The sequence below is a fragment of the Hetaerina americana genome, unplaced genomic scaffold (assembly GCF_022747635.1).
Source record: "Hetaerina americana unplaced genomic scaffold, ioHetAmer1.1.p SCAF_1, whole genome shotgun sequence".
NCBI lineage: Eukaryota > Metazoa > Arthropoda > Insecta > Odonata > Calopterygidae > Hetaerina > Hetaerina americana.
In genome coordinates, this window is record NW_027286069.1 from 71,990,652 (window position 1) to 72,009,958 (window position 19,307).

The window sequence follows — 19,307 nt, forward strand, 5'->3', positions numbered from 1 at the left end:
CGATTTTAGGTGGATTTTATGGTATCATTTCAGACTTTATTGTCAATTTCTTGAAGTCATATTAATTATTTAATTTTCTTTTGGAAGCTTTGAATAAGTCCTATTTTATTTTGCGAATGGGTCATGCAGTGTTGTTAGAAATATTTTTATGCATCTTATATTAAAATCTTTTTAAATTAATGAGTATAAAGTATGACTCTATGACCCCATGTCATTATGGGTGGATTTTTTGCCCAAATTACATTTTCATTTTTTAAATAACAAAACTATCAATTGTGGATCACACCGGAGGAAAATATATTAGTGATGTTTTTTTCTACATTCATAAATTTGCATATTGTTATGCCTGATGCATGTTTCAGAGCTGAACACCAATCAGCCGTATGAGAAGCTGTGAGCACTGTGTGTCTATGCAGTAAATGGAATTTTCCAGCGAAGGCCAGTTGGCATGCTGACTGGTCATGACCCCTGAAAGCTTCCCTGCCTTGCAACCTATGCTGCATTTAGGCCTGTTCTGCATGATATCATCTGAATCATTCCTCTGCATTAAAACCACATTGCCATTGTTTTTTATATCAGCTTCCCTAAAAAAAAGTAATATTTTGAACCTAGGCAAATCATATAAGAATGCCTTCCCAAAACCTGCTGCTGTGACAATATTAATTGAATGCCTTATAATCAAGATGTGTGAATTAGGTGCCAATGAAAGACTGGAAGAATGCATGTATTTTAATCTCTCCCACCTCTTGAATATCTTTTATTGCTTTTTGTTTCATTTATGGTATATTTTTGTGTTGACTATTTGTTCACAATTGGTAAACTTTGTGTTGGAGTTAAAGTATATATTTTATGTTTATTTATAGCAAACTAATTATATCTTGTAATACAGTTGTAAAATACAAAGCTCTTTTATTCACTTCTAAAGTGCATTTAATTTTGATGCATTGGACTTTGTTACAATGGTAACTAATATTTTTATGGCATTAGTAAAAGGGACTTGTGTAATTCCCAATTATGGGATTCAGCATGTTTTCTGTAGATAATTCCTTGTACATAGATTCATTTTCTCACATGATACATTTATAGGTGCATAGTTTTTGAGTGAGTGTGGTAATACTGTAATTCATTGGGCCATTTTTTTAGAATTGCTAATCTACATTGGATATATCAGTGTGACACAAACTGGAAGCAAACAGAATAATTTATTTAGGATGAGTTATCATAAACATTCTCTAATTTATTGATAATTTTCTTAGATTCTTTACATTCAATCTTAGAGTCATTAAAATGTATTAGAAAAGAATATATAAAGTCACAAATTAAATTTATCAGCATCCATTTTTCTGGGGAATAAATTGGCCATTATTAATGGAGTCAATATCGAATATTGGATTTGCAATTCATGTCACCAAATTTACTTTTATAATTTTTACCATCATAACCTAGGCAATGAAAGTAGGTGGCTCTTTTTATGTTAATTAGGAGGCTGTGGGCAAACAATGATTGCCAGTACTCCAGATAAAATATTCAATGTCAAATTTAATATTTTGTTAAAGATATGGTAGTATTTCCTCGTGGAGTAAAAGGCAGGGGTACTTATCATTGTGATTAGCTGCCATAGTAAAAAACTAATTGTCTTGTACTTGCAGTGGAGTTCACAGATATTGGATGGTCCCAGCATTTCACATATGAAACAGGTCAGATGAAGTTAATTCTTCGTAGTGAAGTTGTGTACGATTTTGAATTTTTTAAAACATTAATAGCAGTGTTGTTGAGAGAGTAGTTATATAATTTGGGTAACATTCCTGTCGATACATGTTTAAATATACTCCTCAAAGCTTTTAGAGATGCCCATATTTCATGCAAAAATGTGTATCTTTGTTGTACCTCAGTTAGACCTTATATTTAACTTTTTTGTTAATGTCCTCTTGGCCTGACCTTAAATATGTAATTGAGTAAACTACAAGTATTACTTCAATGTTCCCTAGTAGTTATTGACTATGGAATCACAATGTTCTCACAAGTGTATAAATTTAGATGGTGCATACGGTAACATTCCAGTGAATTCAAGTAGTTGTAGTGAAAACTAATTTGTCGTAAACATTCCTTTATCCTTTTTAAAATTGATTGAGGGGAAATAGGTTGTGAACTTATTATTGTAGGCACAAAAATTATTTGGAATGGAATAAACATTAGGTTATTCATTAATCGTGCCTTATTACTGATATCATGACAGTGTATGTTAAAGCATGAAGCAGTTATTGTGATATAATTTTAATGTGATTGTTTTATATTTTCAAGTTTACATGTTTTTAGTATACAATCTAAGAGCATAAATATAAGCATAGGTAATTAGATTTTGTGGTTCAAGATATGATTTTCTATGAAGTTTTTCATTTACTGTGTAGTACAAATTTATTTTCTTGTACAGGGCAGTTAAGTAAGTATGAATTAATCCATGCTGTATATTTATTACAGTTATGATTGATGAGAATTGTAGAAAATAAAATGGATCATCTTTTTTAAGAAATCTGATTCATTATATAAGCCTTAAATTTAAAGTGATTGTTCTTCCTAAAAAAAGACACTGTAATATCCCGCAGTCTTGTGGTGTAGAGAACATTTTTCAGTTTTTTTTGTTTAATAATACATACAATAATCACTCATTTGCCATTATACTGTCTATTTGTCAAACAAGAGATAAGTTTGGTTGTTGTATTTTGCAGTTTTTCATTGTAAAATAAAGATATTTTTGCTGTGGGTTCATGCTTACTTATTCAGACTTTTTGTTCTTAAATTGCTTTGGTAAATGAGGGTGTTATGTTGTTATCTCAATGTGGTCCTCATATATGGTAAGCAAGAGATGAAACTTTAATTTCTTGAAGTATCAGTCTCCATTGAGACAAGATACGTTGGCCCACGAGTCAGGGTAGGTACGTAAAATCTGTGTTTTTCCTCTTTGCAACTATTTTCCTCTTGTCTTGGATAATAACTATTTCCCAGAATTTGAGTGTCAGATATGTGTTCAAAAATGAATATAGTGGAAGCAGTCACTGTTACCTTTTAATCACAATTTTGGAATTTGCAAATATGTTGCTCATTCTTGGCATACAAAATCATAGAATTCTCTCTTTCTTAACCCTTTCAGAATAACCTACCTGTATTATTCTGGCTTATTTTCTCTACATAGTTGGTGGTGTAAAAAATTGATTTTTCATTTTTGGAAGAGTTAGTAGCTATTGGAATCATAGATAGTCAATTGCCAAATCCCACCTCCAAGGTATCTATGGTCTCAAGTGATACACATAGAAAACATGGTCTTTGGACAGGGGAGCTGTCATTTATAGAGATTGGAATTTTTTAAAGGATCTGAATTAGAGTCAACATTTATGTGCATGCACTGGAACTAGGCCAGTGCATGCTCATATTTGACAAATTCAATGAGGAAAGTTTAGGTCCAAGAGTAGTCATGAGATAAATTGAAAAAGACGAGATATGAAGAGAAGCATTCCGTCACAATATATCTCCAGAAAATTTCATAGGAGTCCGTAGAATAGGTAAGAGTTTTTTGATCTTATTTTTATAGATTTTTCAAGGTAATTATGGATGGAAAACTTGGTCATTGGTTTTACAACAGGATTTTTTGTTTATAAAATTGCTAATTTAACTTGCATGTCAGGGAAGTAGTGCTAAGAGACGGGAGATAAATTGGAGTTGAATCTTAGTTGAAATATGAATTGTTTTAAATTTCTGATCATTCAAAGGGTTGTGTTAATTGTTGAGTGAATTACTTGATCAATGTGAAATATATGAAGGTAAATAATAAGAAAATGGAAGCAATTGAGTTGTCTAGAAATATGAATGCTATCCTGAAATTTTTAGTAGTAGATTTAGGGGAGGCCACTGACAGCTGAGGTCATTTGCGCCATTAGGGATGGATGGGAAAGGAAGAAGGGTGGAGAGAAACCTAGCATTGACATTAGCCTACTCTTAAAGAAAGGCGCTAATGGGTCCACAGCTTTACATTCCATCCGATGGACGCCATACTCACTCAAAGTGCCCTCCACAATGCAGCTCAAGTAGGGATCGGGATACCACTGAAAAATACTTGCCATCTCCAGAATTCGAACCCGGGCCCTTTTGGTGAGAAGCTAGTATATTAGCCACCACAACATCCCGATCCCAGTATAGAGGGTTGGCTTAAATTAGTGCAGATGAAAAGGTTTGCATTTTTGTCCAGTATTTTAGAAGGAAATAATGAGTCTAGTGTAGTAATTAAGTAAAGATGCATTGGAAAAGGAAGATTTCATAAAGCATAAGATGTTGATGCTCGGGAGTAGGACTTGAAGAAGACCAAGCATAGATGAAGAATATAATTATTGCAAATCGCCTCAGCGGTTGGTCACCTCCTCCAGACCTAATACTTCTACAATACCGGGTGCGGCATTTAAATCCGGACAAACTTCGATTTGAATATCCCGCCATATGGTAGTTCCACTGGTGGTCGCGATGGACATTCTTGAAAGTTATAGGCATCTGGTAAACATGCATAACCTCAAACTGGCCAAGATGTTCAGAAAGTGCAGAGAACAATCAAAGAGCCGCTATTATCGAAAGTGTTTGTGCTGGGTGTTTGTCCAGTGAAATAGTTTGATTCTTTGGGTACCCCAGATCAACTGCTTACGAATTGAAGATTGTTGGAAAATTAATTGTTGATGTGTAGCATGAATCTCATGAGTGGTTTCAGGGATGTATTTATTTATTAACATAGATTCTAAGGACATAATATTTGTTGGTTTGATGAAATTTATGGTTGTGATTTTGTATAATGCATGATAAGCATTGATTTGCTGATATGTATTCCACATACTTGTGCTTGACAGCCTAGTATCAAAGCTGATAACTGTAATCATGCCTTGTATATGACTTTATGTTCCTATGGGAAATGGGGGTAGTGCACTTATGAAGAAGGAAGGTGTTATAGATGTTAAAGTTTGGTTGAAATTTGTACCAATGCTATTGCACTTCTTTGTGTCATTGCTGAAACTTGGAAAATTAATTAATTATTAGTGCATGTTATTAATTTTTCTATGCTTATCTGTTAGGCTGCTGTTTTATCTGTATTTTTTCGAGTATTGCTTGAACCTTATTAAATATAATTATTTTAACATGAGCTGTATAGTACAGGCAAGAATTTACATGTAAATGATGATAATAAGAGGTTGAAAAGAGGCACTGGACTACTTGTAAAGGGACTGGTCTATTGAGAAAAAGGAAATTTTATGTGAACATCTCAGCAAATTTAGGAAATATTGATATGCATATAGCTTTGAGATCACCGACAAAAAATAAGCACGCACATACCTGCTTACTCACTGACATACAAAAATAAAGGCAACACTTGATATAGTTAGCCAATCACATTCTTAGGCCAGTATTCTATGTTTAATAAGTTCTTCTGAGACTCCATGTTTAAATATATATTTAATTGTAAAATCCCGGTAACTTAATTGACCATTATTATCTGGAATATATACATATTATGAGGTAGGTGTTTTGGAAAGGATAGTTTTTAGAAGATGTATAGCAATTTATATAATAATTATTTATGATCATGACATTCCTGGTTAACAATGATTGACAATCCATTGCATGTTATATTTTGAACTCTTGACATTTGCAGATTTGCTTGCTTATTTTGATATAGCAAGGAATGCATACATGCTGTATAAATGCAAACAATACAGGTATTTTGCACAAGTAGAGAAAAATCTCATCAATCCAGTAATATTGTAGCAAAACTCACAGATTGGTGAAAATTATCAGATTTTAGTTCAAGTAACTGTACAAGTGTTGTAAATTTCTCTATTGAAAGTTTGTCCTTGGAGCTGTTCCACTTTATACAAAAAAAGAATAGTTTGGCTCAAGTGAAATTAGATGGTAAGATAGAAAAGACGTTAGGAAAGTGAAGGTGAATAAGGCAGCAGGAGCAATTAATATCTACACAGAATTTTTTAAGCGTTTGGGGGAAAATAGAAGGAAGATATTCTTGGATTTGTATATAGAATTTGTGAGGAAGAAGTTTTGCTGGAAGGTTAAATAGGTCAGTTTTGATCCACATTTAGAAAAAGAATAAAGTGGCAATATGTGATGGATCTAGAACCATAAGTTTAATTCACATGTGGCAAAGATATTACTGAGAATCTACAACTACAACTAACAGGTTACATAATAGTTTGCATTGCTACTGAGGCAGAGATCAATTTGGGTTTAGTACAGGGAGGCAAACACGTGATCCCATTGTAGTAATAAAAACATCACCAGAAGCAAATATAGATAGCAACCAGCATGTCATTGGGTGCTTCATGAATTTTGTTTAGTGTGGGCAAAACCGATGAATTACTGTAGAATATAGGAGTAAACTGTATGGTTAGATAATTTATTCAAAACCTGTACATGAAGCAGATGATACAAGTAAGGCCAAGGGTTGAGAATCTGAAGGGGCAGAAGAGTTGGATTTTCCATTATCACCATTGCTTTTGAACTTATATGGAGAAAATTTGTTAGGGGTTTCAGGACAAGGGAATTGAAGTGGATAGCAAAGTGATTAAGGCAGGTTTGCTGATGCTCAAGTATTAATTAGTCGTAAGTCAAGGGATTGCTGCTCTTATTGATTGCTTGAAAGGATTAATCTAAGAAGTAGAATGGCCAATACATATATTTATAGTAGGAGAGAATAAACTTGAGCAGGTAGAACAGTTCAGATATTTGGTTAGTATTTCAGAGGACAATGTGGATGGTAGTGTGGACATGAGGGAAATAAATGTACTGGCAAAAGAAGCCTTTGCAAAAAGGAGATTGATGGCAGGTATACTAAGTGAAATGTAGTGAAAACATTAATAAAGACTAAAATACAAAGGTTAGCTCTGTATAAATATGAACCCTGGCCTTTGAGGGAAGAATATAAGTACAGATATGAGAATTAAGAGATTTGGATATGGAGAAAGTATGTTGGGACAAGTGGAAGATTAATGAAGTTTTTAATGTGATAGTAGAGGAAGTTGCCAGTGAAATCTAAAGAAGGCAGAAAAAGGAGTCGGAAGAGCATTGATAGGTAGTGGGATGCTGATGGTGATGATAAAAGGCAGAAAGTTTATCAAGAGAGGAAGACAATAGGTTTTTTGTATGGCTTGCAGAACTGAAGAAAAAATAATATAGAACAAAGTACGGGGGGTTCATGTGATACAAGATGCACGATGGTTGTTAGGGACATATTAACATCTACTCTCAATTGGAAAATGATGAAATGTAGATTTCGCTAGTCTAATGATTGCTTAAAATTCATATTATACTAGTTATTTGTGCCATTTAATTATTTTTCGGTTAGCGTGCAAACCTAATTTTCTAGGTTGTTTGGGAGAATTGAGTTTTGAGAACTTAGATTTTGGAAACTTGGACTTCTTTAGATTTGTGCTCCCCAAGAGGGCATTTAGTGACTTTGGCAGTTTTATAAAATATGCATGAATGTTTATGAGGAGTCTAGAAATGAGATTTTGCAGTCCTGTACTGTCAATTTATCTCAAGTTGGTTAGGAGATTGCCAGTTGTGATATAACATTTAACTTAAATTGGGCTGGATTCTTGAAGCATTTCTCTAGGTGCTACCTTGTAATCAGTTAGAGCATCAGTTGGTTTGAAATATTGAGTGGTTTAACAACTGCATGTCTTATAATACCCTTTCACAAATGACATTCAAATTGTGATGCTTTATTGACCTATGCTTGCATATGTATGTTCCAAGTATTTTTAACTTTATATGTACTTACATAGGTATTATTTTCAGTCATTATCAAATAATTTGTTCTGGGGAGTGGCATTATCATTTACAAATTCATAACCCCATGTGATGCTTTCGCATTAAGAAGTGATTAAAGATTATTAACATATGAAGGTGTAAAATATGTGTAAAAATTTTGGTTGAGGGTGAACTTACAAATTAAAGCCTTGAGAAATTTAATATCTGGCAAAGAAGAATCCCAGTGTCAATCAACCTCATTGTGACTATTTATTATCATATTCATTTACTTCATCAAAATGGTAGTCCTTAAGATGTGTTGTGGTTTTTCTAATTCTAGCCCCAGAAACTAAAAGAGGCATGGTTTGGTAATGTCTCATTTCCACCTGGAAAGTTCTCAAATAAAAGAATCATATTTTGGTAATGGAGGACAGTGTAATGAATATCTGTTGAGTTCAGTACATAGCCTCAGGGTACTAATCTTTGATCCCTAAAACATTTATCCAAGTCTAGTGAAAAGTAGTTTTTCACATTTTGGTGATTAGTAAATTTCTCATAAATAAGTGACTGTCTCAATCTTTGAGGAGAAAAGTACCAGGAGAATAAATGCTTCATGAAATACATATTGAAAACTTTAAACTCATTGTCTTGAATATTTATCTTGGAAACCATTAGGTGGTGCTACCAACTCTATTCGGGGCATGAGGGTCGCCAGCTATGATCCAGATGATCCTACTCAAAATGGTGGTGGAGGGATTGGAAATGGTGGTGGAGGGAATGGGACAGGAGTGGGTGGAGTCGGAGGAGCTGCTGAAAACAGGCATCAAAGGTTACTGCTCCCGAACCAGAGAGTTTCTACCATCAGCAACCACTTCAGTGAGAAGACAATGCTCCTGAGCTCAGATGATGAGTTCCAGTAGAAGAGCCTTCTTCTTCCCCACACATTCATTCTACATTGCCCATGCCATTTGCTCATCCTCCCATCTTATTCTGAATTCTCCATAGTCTATTTCCTTAGGAGGAGATCGAATGTCCTATAGGTAAGCATTATTTTTACAAATTGACGGGTACATTTTTTTGCTTCTTTAAGAGTAAAGATGATCTATTTCGTTTCACTTAATTGGCAATGGATATCAAGAATTTGATCCTTGTCAGATACATAGGTTTTTTAACTGAATGTGTGCATAGAAATGCAATTTTTAACTGCAATGTGTAACTGATGGTTGAGTTTAAAGCCACTGAGTACGTCCACTTGGTCATTTATGGTGAGTCAGCATCTAGATAAAGAGACTTGCTGCAAAATAAGTGAGTATACATGGAAATTAAGTTGATGCAAACAGTGATATTACAAGCCCATCCATGGGCGAGGCAACTCAAAAATGCTGAGAAATCTTATGAAAGTTCTAACTTAGCCCATGGTTGCTGCCAAACAATAGGCCAACAGTTATTTGGAGGAGAGGACTGCATCCCTCGGTATGAGTGAAGGTAGAACCGACAAAGTTCAGTACTCTTAACAATCATCTCATGGCTGGCATGTTAAAAATTACTTGAACAATTGCCAATTTGTGATGTGAAGGATTACAAGAAATCAGTATCAGGACCACGCATCACTTTCCTAAGGCACACCAGTTATTCATTTTCTCTGTTTTTTTACTAAAATAAGTGATGAACCAAGTAAAATATTCTGGAGGTAAACTAGTCCCTCGTTTAATCTCTAGGTGAGGAATACCCAATAGAATGCTTAAATAAAGCATTTCAATCAATTTTGGATTGGAGCTTGGAATGTGAGGTCACTCTGTGAAAGGGTAGAGAATATAAAGGTATAGGTTCATAGCTTGAGGTAAGACAACCCTGACGAGAGGTAAATAAAATGACTTGAAGAAGGAAACTTCTGGAGTGTTGGCTGAAGAAGTGCTTCATGATCCTACCCAAGGATAAGTTGAATCAGCTCTACAGAACTGTGAGACACCACTCAATGAATTCCAAGCAAAACTAATCATAATTTTGTTTTATAATGGAAGTGAAATGTATTCTAGGCCATTAGTAGAAGAGTATTCTGTTGATGATAATGAAATAAGAGTTCATGTGAGAATTAATGTTTGATAAATGAGTTACGAGTAAATGACATATCTGCATTGACAGAATACTGTCAGCACTGGTAAAAAATTTAAAAAAATATATATTCTGATTTGGCATTATAATCTAATATGTGTGTGAAAGAAGAAATACTGGTGGACTTTAAGAAGAATATAATTGTCTTTATATCAAAAATGAAAATGTCATACAAATGTGAAAGCTTTGGAGAAATGTATGGAATATTATTGCAAAAATATTCTCCCAAAGGATGGCAAAGAAAGTGGAAGAGTATTTAAATGAAGATTAGTATGGATTCAAAAAGAGTAGGGGAACAAAAGAAGTTAACCTTTACCGTAGACTAATGGCGGAAAAGAGGATGCAGGAACGCCACAATGATCAACCAGAAGGTTTGTTTGATACCTCATACTCATTGTCAAAATTATTATGCATGTCATTCATACATCACATTAGGAAGACCATTTTTTTCCTGTGCCTCAAAAATTACAGCTTGGATGAAGCTGATGGTGTCCATTCCAACAAGAATTTGAGCCTGGGCCCTCTTGTCAGTAGCCAAATGGTCTGCCCACTAGGCTTCCGTACCAATGGAAAGATTAACTGAACTTAATACCTTTATGGATCTGGAGACAATTTTGAACAACCTGGACTGGAATATGATGTGTTTTGTACAAGAAATTGGAATGAAGAACAATGACAGAAGGTTTATACATCCTCTTGAGTAAGTAGAGAGCAAGTGGAAGTGATTAGATGTGGTGAAAGGAGAGGAGAGAATATAAAATAAAGGTAGGATTGCACAGTATTAGCATCAATATTTAATTTGTACATTGAAGGGGTAATTAATAAGATACAGATAGATAAAATCACAGAGATAGGATAAGCCAGCTATGATCCATGGACAGATTAACTTAAGTTGCAGAGAAAAAAAAGATCTGACCAGGATACTAGCCTATATTAGAAGGGGGGATGAACATGTACAACTTCAAAGATAAATAAGAATAAAACCTAAGCTATTTGTCAACAGTTGAAATAAGCAAGTTTATCTTTAATTAAAATTATGATAAATCACCCTGGAACAGGTGGAATAATTTTGCTACATAAGCAGAAGATTACAAGTTATACAAGAAGTAAGAGAGATATAGAAAGCAGCATAGGAATGGTGAAGAAGACACTCTCCTTCAGACAAAGAATGTACAATGATGGCAAAAAGTACTAGCATAGGAATAAAGAAGAGAAACTATGATGTTTATTTATACATATAGTTTACTGTTCTCTACATTAGAACATGATTGAGGGGAACAGGTGGAAAAAGATTGGAAATATGGTGCTACCTAATAATGATGAAAGAAAAAAATGGATAGGAGATGAAGAAGTATTCTGAAAACAAGAAAATTTGGAGGGTACCCAAAAGAAGAAGAGGGATACGAATTGGAAACATCGTTAGGCATGGTTGCTTACTGTAGACTATTACTGAAGAAAATTTTGAGGTAAAGAATTAAAGAAAAAGGTAATTACAGGTCATTCCATGAAACAATTATGTATGTATTTGAAGATCTTTAATAGGGTTTTGTGTCTTTTGAAAAAACAACAGAAACAAAGCAGTTTCTGGCATCACTTGGTGGAAAATCTTCATGTTGAAATTGAAACTAAACAACTTGGCTTTTCCTCGTAGAAAAATTTTTTATTTACTACCTGGGTTTCATTATAGTTTGTAGATGGATGGTATGTATTTTCACAAAAATGTGTCAAATTGCCAATTTTTAATTACACAGAAATTACATGATGAGGTGATGCAGTAAACACTTGCCATTTGGGTGCAATTAATTAAATTTAAACTACACTATTTGTGTTGGCCAGAGTCAATGCAGCTTGGCTTTCTTGGTGTTTGCATTAAGCATTTCTGTTTTATTTAAATGTCTACACGAGAAGCAACCTGATAAATTATTCAAGAATACATATTAAAATGGGTGTGCAAACTGCATTAGTCCTCATATTTATGAGTGAACTGCATGTTTTCTTGTAGTGCTAAAAACTTAATTTTGCCAAAAATTGTCCTTTGAGTTAAGTAATGTTGGAAGCCTTCACAGTATGTACTCCTAAGAATATAAAGTTTTGTTGTGCATAATTTCTGTACCATGTGAAAACATACTCTATGAATTAATGGAATGATAGGTTGTGTGTGTTTCATAGACCTCTACCTGTAGAGTGTTGCCATATCTTTTGCCAAGTCCATCTGTCTATCATCTTGTTTAAAAAAAACTCTTGTACTTCAGGCTTCACTTTGAATATCCATTGAAAAAACACTATCATAATATCACAGAAAATTTTCCATTCCAGTTTCCTGTGATATTAATTTACTTCTGTTCCCACAGTCAAAGCATAGCAAATAATTTGAAAAATACTGAAAATGTTCCAGGAGACTCAGATCTAATTGAACCAGGCAAGAATGGATATCAAATAATGGTTGGCATCAGAAAAATTTTTAATTTTGACAACCAACTTATCGGATGCATTGGCTATTGGCACATTAATAGTGATGGTGTTCTTTTCTCTGGCCATGTAAATTCTTTCCTTAATCACTTACATTCCTTACTGTCCAGTATTTTCTTTTTTATAGAATTGTATCCATGGCACAATTAACTTCTTATATTGCCAATTTCAATGACAGAACACAAATATAAACTTGGTAAAAAATAAGTAGTAGTAATAGTCAGCTAAATAAGTTCAAACAATCGCTGAATACGTAAACTTGGTATTTTTTCACAAAAACGTTATTACACTTCTGCCAGTTTCAGTGCATAGGTGACATCATCAGGTATGCAATTTCATACATGGCCTGAGAATATATATACTCTAGGAAGGGAGATAGGCTATGGAAGGGAATTTGGGGTGGGAAAGGAGTAGCTTCCCAGCCATGTAAGCAATTTTATACCTAGCAAGGTGGCCTATGCCTTGAAACCGATATAAATTTTTGTGAATTAGTACAAAGTTCACTTATTCAGTGATCATGAATTTTCACAAAGCCTTTTGAAATTGGATGTTTTTTATCGAAGCACAAATCATTGAAGGGCACTGTTGTTCCCAATGACTGAGTTAAATAATATACTGAGATAGTTATACAATTTCTCTAGTATACAGCAAGTTTGGTTGCTGTAATTTGGCCTATGTAAAGCAAGCCTTTATTGCAGTCTTAATCTAAAATTAGGAAATGTTGCTATTTTGCCACAGACTACATTATATCCTCATACGCCACTGAGGTACAGCTGTCATGAAAGCTTATGGTTCTTAGATTCACAGGATGTGACATCATAAAGGGGTAGGGTGTACCCTAACAATAATTTTATTTGTATAAGGATCTTGATACAATTTGTGATGCAAATATAATCCCATATATGATGAGACTTGTTCAAGTTAAATGTATGTACATGTTAAAAGTACACTGTACTGATGCACAATCATATCATAATTATACATTAAGTTAACTCACCCAACATTTATTAATTCTTGAACTGAATGGTAAATTTTCTGTGACAGAAATCCATTAAGTTTAACCTTAAAGTGAACTAAACTATCTATTTGTAAATATTAAAATAATAATAATAATTTAATTTTCCAAAGCATTGGTGTACAACAACAATAGAGGACACATCATTTTTTAAAATTGAAATTCCGAGCATTCATATACAGAGAAGATTGAAATGTATACATGACTTTGGTCCTTGGCTTGCAGCTTTGTTCGATTAAATTTGATATGCAGATTTGATTGGGTTCTGGTACGGTTACTGTGGTAGGGAGAATTTGCATTGAGATCTGACAGATTTTGTTTCATGTATGCTACTGTGAATAGGATGTTTATGGATGAGAGAGGTAGGATCCCAAGATCTTAAAAGATTGGATGGGCAGATGAAATTGGGGGTTAAGATGCAATGATGCGAATAGCTTTCTTTTGAAATTTAAATATGACTTGGTGGAAAGGAGATGACCGCCCAAATATGGAACCATATGTAATATTGGAGTGGATTAGGCCATAGTAATTAAAAAAAAGCATTAGTTGCACATCGTTGCTCACTGTTTTTTTCAAAGTAAGAAAAATGCTGAACTTAATTTTCCAGAAATGCAGTTTATATGGGTATCCCATGGTAAGTTTGAGTCCGAATGGATGCCAAGAAATTTTGTAGCTGTGATAAATTCTATATTTTGGCTAGCCACAGTTATTGGAGGACTGAGTTTGGATGGGTTTAGAGAGAAATATATTGTCTGAGAATTTTCATTGCTCAGTTTCAGACTACTTTCTTTGTACCAATGTATTGCTAGCTGCAATCCTGATGTACCCTTAGAAGTTAATTCATTTATGGAGGCTGCAAAAACAAATATATTTGTATCATCAGCATATAGAATTGGTTTAATCCCACTTATTCCCATTAAAACTCAGAGCAGATCATCAATATAAAGTAAGAAAAGTACAGGAACTAAAATGGAGGTCTGAGGTACTCCTTTGGATTTGGATTTACCTTTGGTAATGTATTCAAAACCACTGACTGTTATGGTGACTGTATCCTCATGATCTTTTAAATATGACTGGATCCAATGCCTTGGTACCCATTTTATTCCATAACACTACAATTTTTTAGCGAGAATTATATGATCTATTTAATCAAAGGTTTTGCTTAAATCTAAGAGAAGACTGGTCACTTATTTTCAAGAGAGATCAAAATGAAGTTTATAGCCTCACATTTGGCTGAAATGGTGGGTCTGTTTTTCATAAACCCATATAACTTGATAATAAATTATTTTTACTGAAGTGGTATGTAAGCCTGTTTAGAAATATTTTCTCAAATATTTTAGCAAACACTGGCTGTAATGCAATCAGTCGATAGTTATTTGGGTTGTTCTTGCTACCTTTATTTTTATAAAAAGGAATATCTGTCGAAGTTTTGAGAGGTGTTAGGATTATACCTTGGGAGAGAGATTCAATAATTAAATTAAGTCGGGATTCTTTAATGAAAGGATAGCAGAATATAATCATAGAACTTGGGACTCCATCATCCTCAGGACTACAGTTTGTACGTGGTTGATTCACTGCAGTACCAAACTCTTTTTCCAGACATGGATATAAGAAGAGAAGCTTATTGTTACTTGGGGTTACATGTTATTATTATAGGCATTAGAGCTGATATGTAAACTGTTAAAATGATAGTAAAGTAGTGATGATATATGTGTAGGATTGGCGACAATATTTCCTTGTGTATCATTTAATTGAAGTGGCTTATGAGGGATTGAGGGTCATCTGAAATTATGTATTATCCTCCAGGATTCTTTTGATTTGTTTTCAGCATATACGATTCTATTATTATTGCAGATATGCTTAGCTAGTCAAGTTTAGCTAGCTAGGTTAGTCAGTAAATTTTTATATTTCTTTTTGCAAGCTTTATATTCTTTCAATAAGGCTGGTTCATTATAAAATTTGGTTTTTGCAGCCATTTCTATGAGACTTCTTGATAGTTGTCTGATTTCGTCAGTAACCCAGTTTTTTTTTTCAAAGATTTTTCCACCCTTTGTAATTTCGGCATTATTTTATTCACATAGAAGGGTCTTAACTTCATCTGAATCACTAGGCACTTCCCTGGTGTCGTCTGTTTCCCTCCCTTTCTTGTAACATACATATCTGAAATAGCTTTATCTCCTATTAAATATCTTCATGAGAATGTATGGCTGAATATGAATACAGTTACATGCCATTTAAAGTAAAATTAATTAGCAAATCACCAGGAGCATGAATATAATACAAAAATTTTAATTTCACTTCAAATGAAATAGATACATTATATCGTATAATTGCAAGTTCATTTGTGACTAATCATGCAGAGATCCCCAGCCCTCAATCCACTGGGTCACATGGGTAGGAAGGGACACCACTCTGTCCACCACCACCATGAGCTGTGGTGTAGCTAGAGGCAGAATAGGACATATTTTGAAATTGGTGGAGAAGTCAAGTTTAAGGTCATCATAAACAGTGGCATCCCTCCTACATCTTCCCATGCCAACTGATTTTTAGAAAATGTACCCTTCCAGACCCAAAATAATTTCCTGCATAATGTCATAAGCTTTTGCAAGGGTTGTAAGTAATTTCTATTATACAGTTTCTCCAGGCACTTTTGAGGTTATAACACTTGAATTTTCTCTATTACTAATTCGTCCCCTTTTCATTTTTGCTTTTTCACATCATGTGAGCTGGCGAATCAATTATCTTGATCACATTTGTGATCTTTTTTCAGTGGTTATGGCTTCTCTTAGCTATTTCTTAGGCTGTAACCACTGTGTGCAGTATTCTCAATGATCTGTGAATATGTAAACAACACAAGTTATACAATATAGGCCTTGCCTTTCATGAATGGAAGAATTTATATTTGGCATTTTTAGAAAGTTCCAACAGAAAACATGTGGGTTATCTTGTCTATCATGTTGACTCTGCAGTTGATCAAGGTCTTAGTTTTTCCTTATCAGTATTCTCTGGTGTAACATTTGGGTTCAGTGAGCAAAGGGATAAGCATTTTTGCCATTTTTTTTATAAACTCTCAGGGTTGCTGCCTCTTTTTAGAAAACAAGAAGTGTTCAGTTGATCTTGGTGAACTCAAGTCTCACCTTGTTCAATCTTCCAAATGAAGTAGAATCATTATTCAGACTCTTTGCTAGGATTAGTGATATGGAAAATTTAATGTATACAGTAATATAGGACATGTCCTATGCACAGATTATATTAAAATTTGTTTCCAGAGATAAGTACCCCATAATGTCATCACCTCATATTCATTAAGACTAAGCATATGACTTCTCATCAATGTTTTCACTGTAGAAAAACCCCTTCACCATTCATTTTGCCTTTATGACTAATTTGAAATAAAGCTACATTCTGGAGCCCTGCAGAGGCCATCACATAAACCATCTCAAATGTATACTCCTTCAAATGAAAAATAATAGTGATGGTTCCACTGATACTTTCTTACAATGCTCCCACCTGATCATGTGATTCCATGCAGTAATTAAACAATATTTATTTTCATCTAAGGATTGGGTGCATACTTTCAATATAGGACATGTCATAAGCATAGATCACATATTGATCCTAGCAGAAAAAGTGATGATACAAAAGAGTAATAATACATAAATATAGCATTATTAAAATTACAAGTTACTCATTATTTACAATATAAGAGTAGACATGAAGGTAGAAAGTATTGATATAAATAAAAATTTATGCATATTAGGTATCATGATTTGTCGCACTAATTAACTCTGAAATGCTGTAATACTGAAATGCTGTACATCTCAGGGAGAAAACATCTTAAAAGCATTTTTATTTGCATTTGCATTTTTAAGTTCTTTATAAGTCTGTGACAGTTTATTGTGCACATATAGCACTGGCGCCATGGGGTAGGGTCCTAGGCTGGATGGTTTTGTCTACTCTGAGCAACTGAGTCAAAGCTTTACTAAGGTCTAAGAACAGGCCAATTGTTTTCTTTTTGCATCAAGAGATGTCATGATGTAAGTAAAAGCCTTGCAAGAGACTAAAATGGTTGGCCTATTTTTTACGAATCCATGCTGATGTGGACACAGCATATTATTTTCTCCAAAGTAATATATAAGTCCGTTTAAGGATGATAATCCAAATTTGCCTGCAAAAACTCATTGTATTCCTATTAGCCTATAATTTTTAGAATCAATTTGGCCTCCCTTGTTTTTGTATAATTAGATGAAATTGGATCATTTAAAGAGGGGCTGGGTCAAAACCATAGCAAAGAGATGAGTTGGTCATATTAAGCAGAGGATCTTTAATTTACTCTTGCAACAATTCAATCAGAGAACTTAGGATACCATCTGCTCCTGGGCTTCAGTTAGTACATAGTCCTGAACTATCAGAGACTGTTCTTCCTCTGAACAGGGGTACCAGAAGGAATATTTGTTTATTATAGTTACATCTATATAAAACTAAATATTTGTAATTAGTCTTTGTGGGTTGAGCAACCACTAAAATGGGTAATCAATATATCATTGAAATGGTTGAAAAATAATGAAGAGTAAAGTCAGAAATTACCATGACAGTCATGTAATTGGAGGGGAGATTGGAGGGAGGGGAGGAGAGGTTCTGTTTAAGAGCAGCTTATGATTATCCAGGATTCTTTGAATGTTTTCTGCTTTGATGATTCTCTTGTTATTGATGTATGTTATCTGGTTTTCAATATGTCATCAATATTTGTGGCTAAATAGTTCTCTCAGATAAGCTGAGGGATGTTTAATTTTGTCTGCTACCCCACTGTCATGGCTCTTTCGTTTGTTCCTGCTCATCATACATTTTCTAGGGAAGACTAAATTGATGTAGAATTGGTGTAGAAACATGTTATAGAATTCCTTCAAGCACTCTTAATAGCTGTATGCATTATTCATATTTTCCCAATTTTCAGGTATTGGACTTTTTGCGATTGTGGAATAATTTTATTGGAGAAGACCTGCTTGTTTGTATGATGGATTGTGAAATAGTTTAAGCAGCGAAGTTGCAAGTAAAGGGTAGTGGTCAGATAAAATAAAACTTACTGTTTTTATAGTTATCAGGGATAAAGGGCTTTTCAAAGTTTTTACAATGCTACCAATTGATGATTTTGAATTTTCTGTTACACAAGTTGGCTCATGATAGGTAAAGGGGCATTATAAAAGTCTAACATTGCTATAAAATTAGCTTTTGCAACTGATGCTATTGAAAATCAAGGTTGAAATAACATTATAATGATGTGAGCAGAAGAAAAACTTACAGAGATGATATCCTTAATTTATGTTTGTGCAGCAAAATATGCTTTCACATATGATTGAAAAAATGACCTCATAAAACCACAATATGAGAAAGATATTTGATTAGTGACGTTCTGTGCTAATGTAGGAGATGCCGGGTCTAGTCTACCAATGCTCATGTTAAGAGCAATTTGGTTGACATTCTTGGTTCATGAAACAATTAAAAATCAGGAGATAATTTTCTTCTCTTGCAAAATATTACCAAATGAGCACAGTACCAAAATTGGTAAAGTGCTCTCAAGATACCATGAATTCTGTAGTATTTAACATTCACAAGTAAACTTTATACATCAATTCATAAACTGTTCAATTATAGACGTTTAATTTCCATGTTTGCTGCTTAAAGAAACCAAAATGCAAGTGTTTCTTCCCAGGTTCATTCCTTCAGTATCACCACAATGAACAAGTTGCTGTGTAAGACATGGTTCCAGGATCAGTGAGATGTGTTTCACTAAAGGATATGACAGCAAACTGTTATTGGGAAAAAAGAGATTTTTAATAGTTTTAAAATAACTTAAAATTTTCAGGGGTCGGCAATGTCTGTGGCACCCTGTAAGTTTGTGAAAGTCCTCAACAATGAA

The 19,307-nt window shown here is 33.9% G+C and overlaps 1 protein-coding gene across 4 annotated transcripts in view; it reads left to right on the forward strand.

The window, feature by feature from the left end:
• Nucleotides 1–19,307, forward strand: part of Tmep (Transmembrane endosomal protein) — a 151,507-nt gene that overhangs the window by 130,528 nt on the left and 1,672 nt on the right. The window contains exons 9-11 of one of the 4 annotated variants that reach the window (XM_071591273.1): nucleotides 1,650–1,697; nucleotides 8,470–8,834; nucleotides 19,101–19,184. In XM_071591273.1, the coding sequence (XP_071447374.1) occupies nucleotides 1,650–1,697; nucleotides 8,470–8,714 (293 nt within the window). In that variant the 3' untranslated portion in view covers nucleotides 8,715–8,834; nucleotides 19,101–19,184. Of the gene's footprint in view, nucleotides 1–362; nucleotides 1,767–8,469; nucleotides 8,835–19,100; nucleotides 19,185–19,307 lie in introns of those variants that run through there. The other 3 variants (XM_071591272.1, XM_071591275.1, XM_071591276.1) reach the window with 3 other exon arrangements.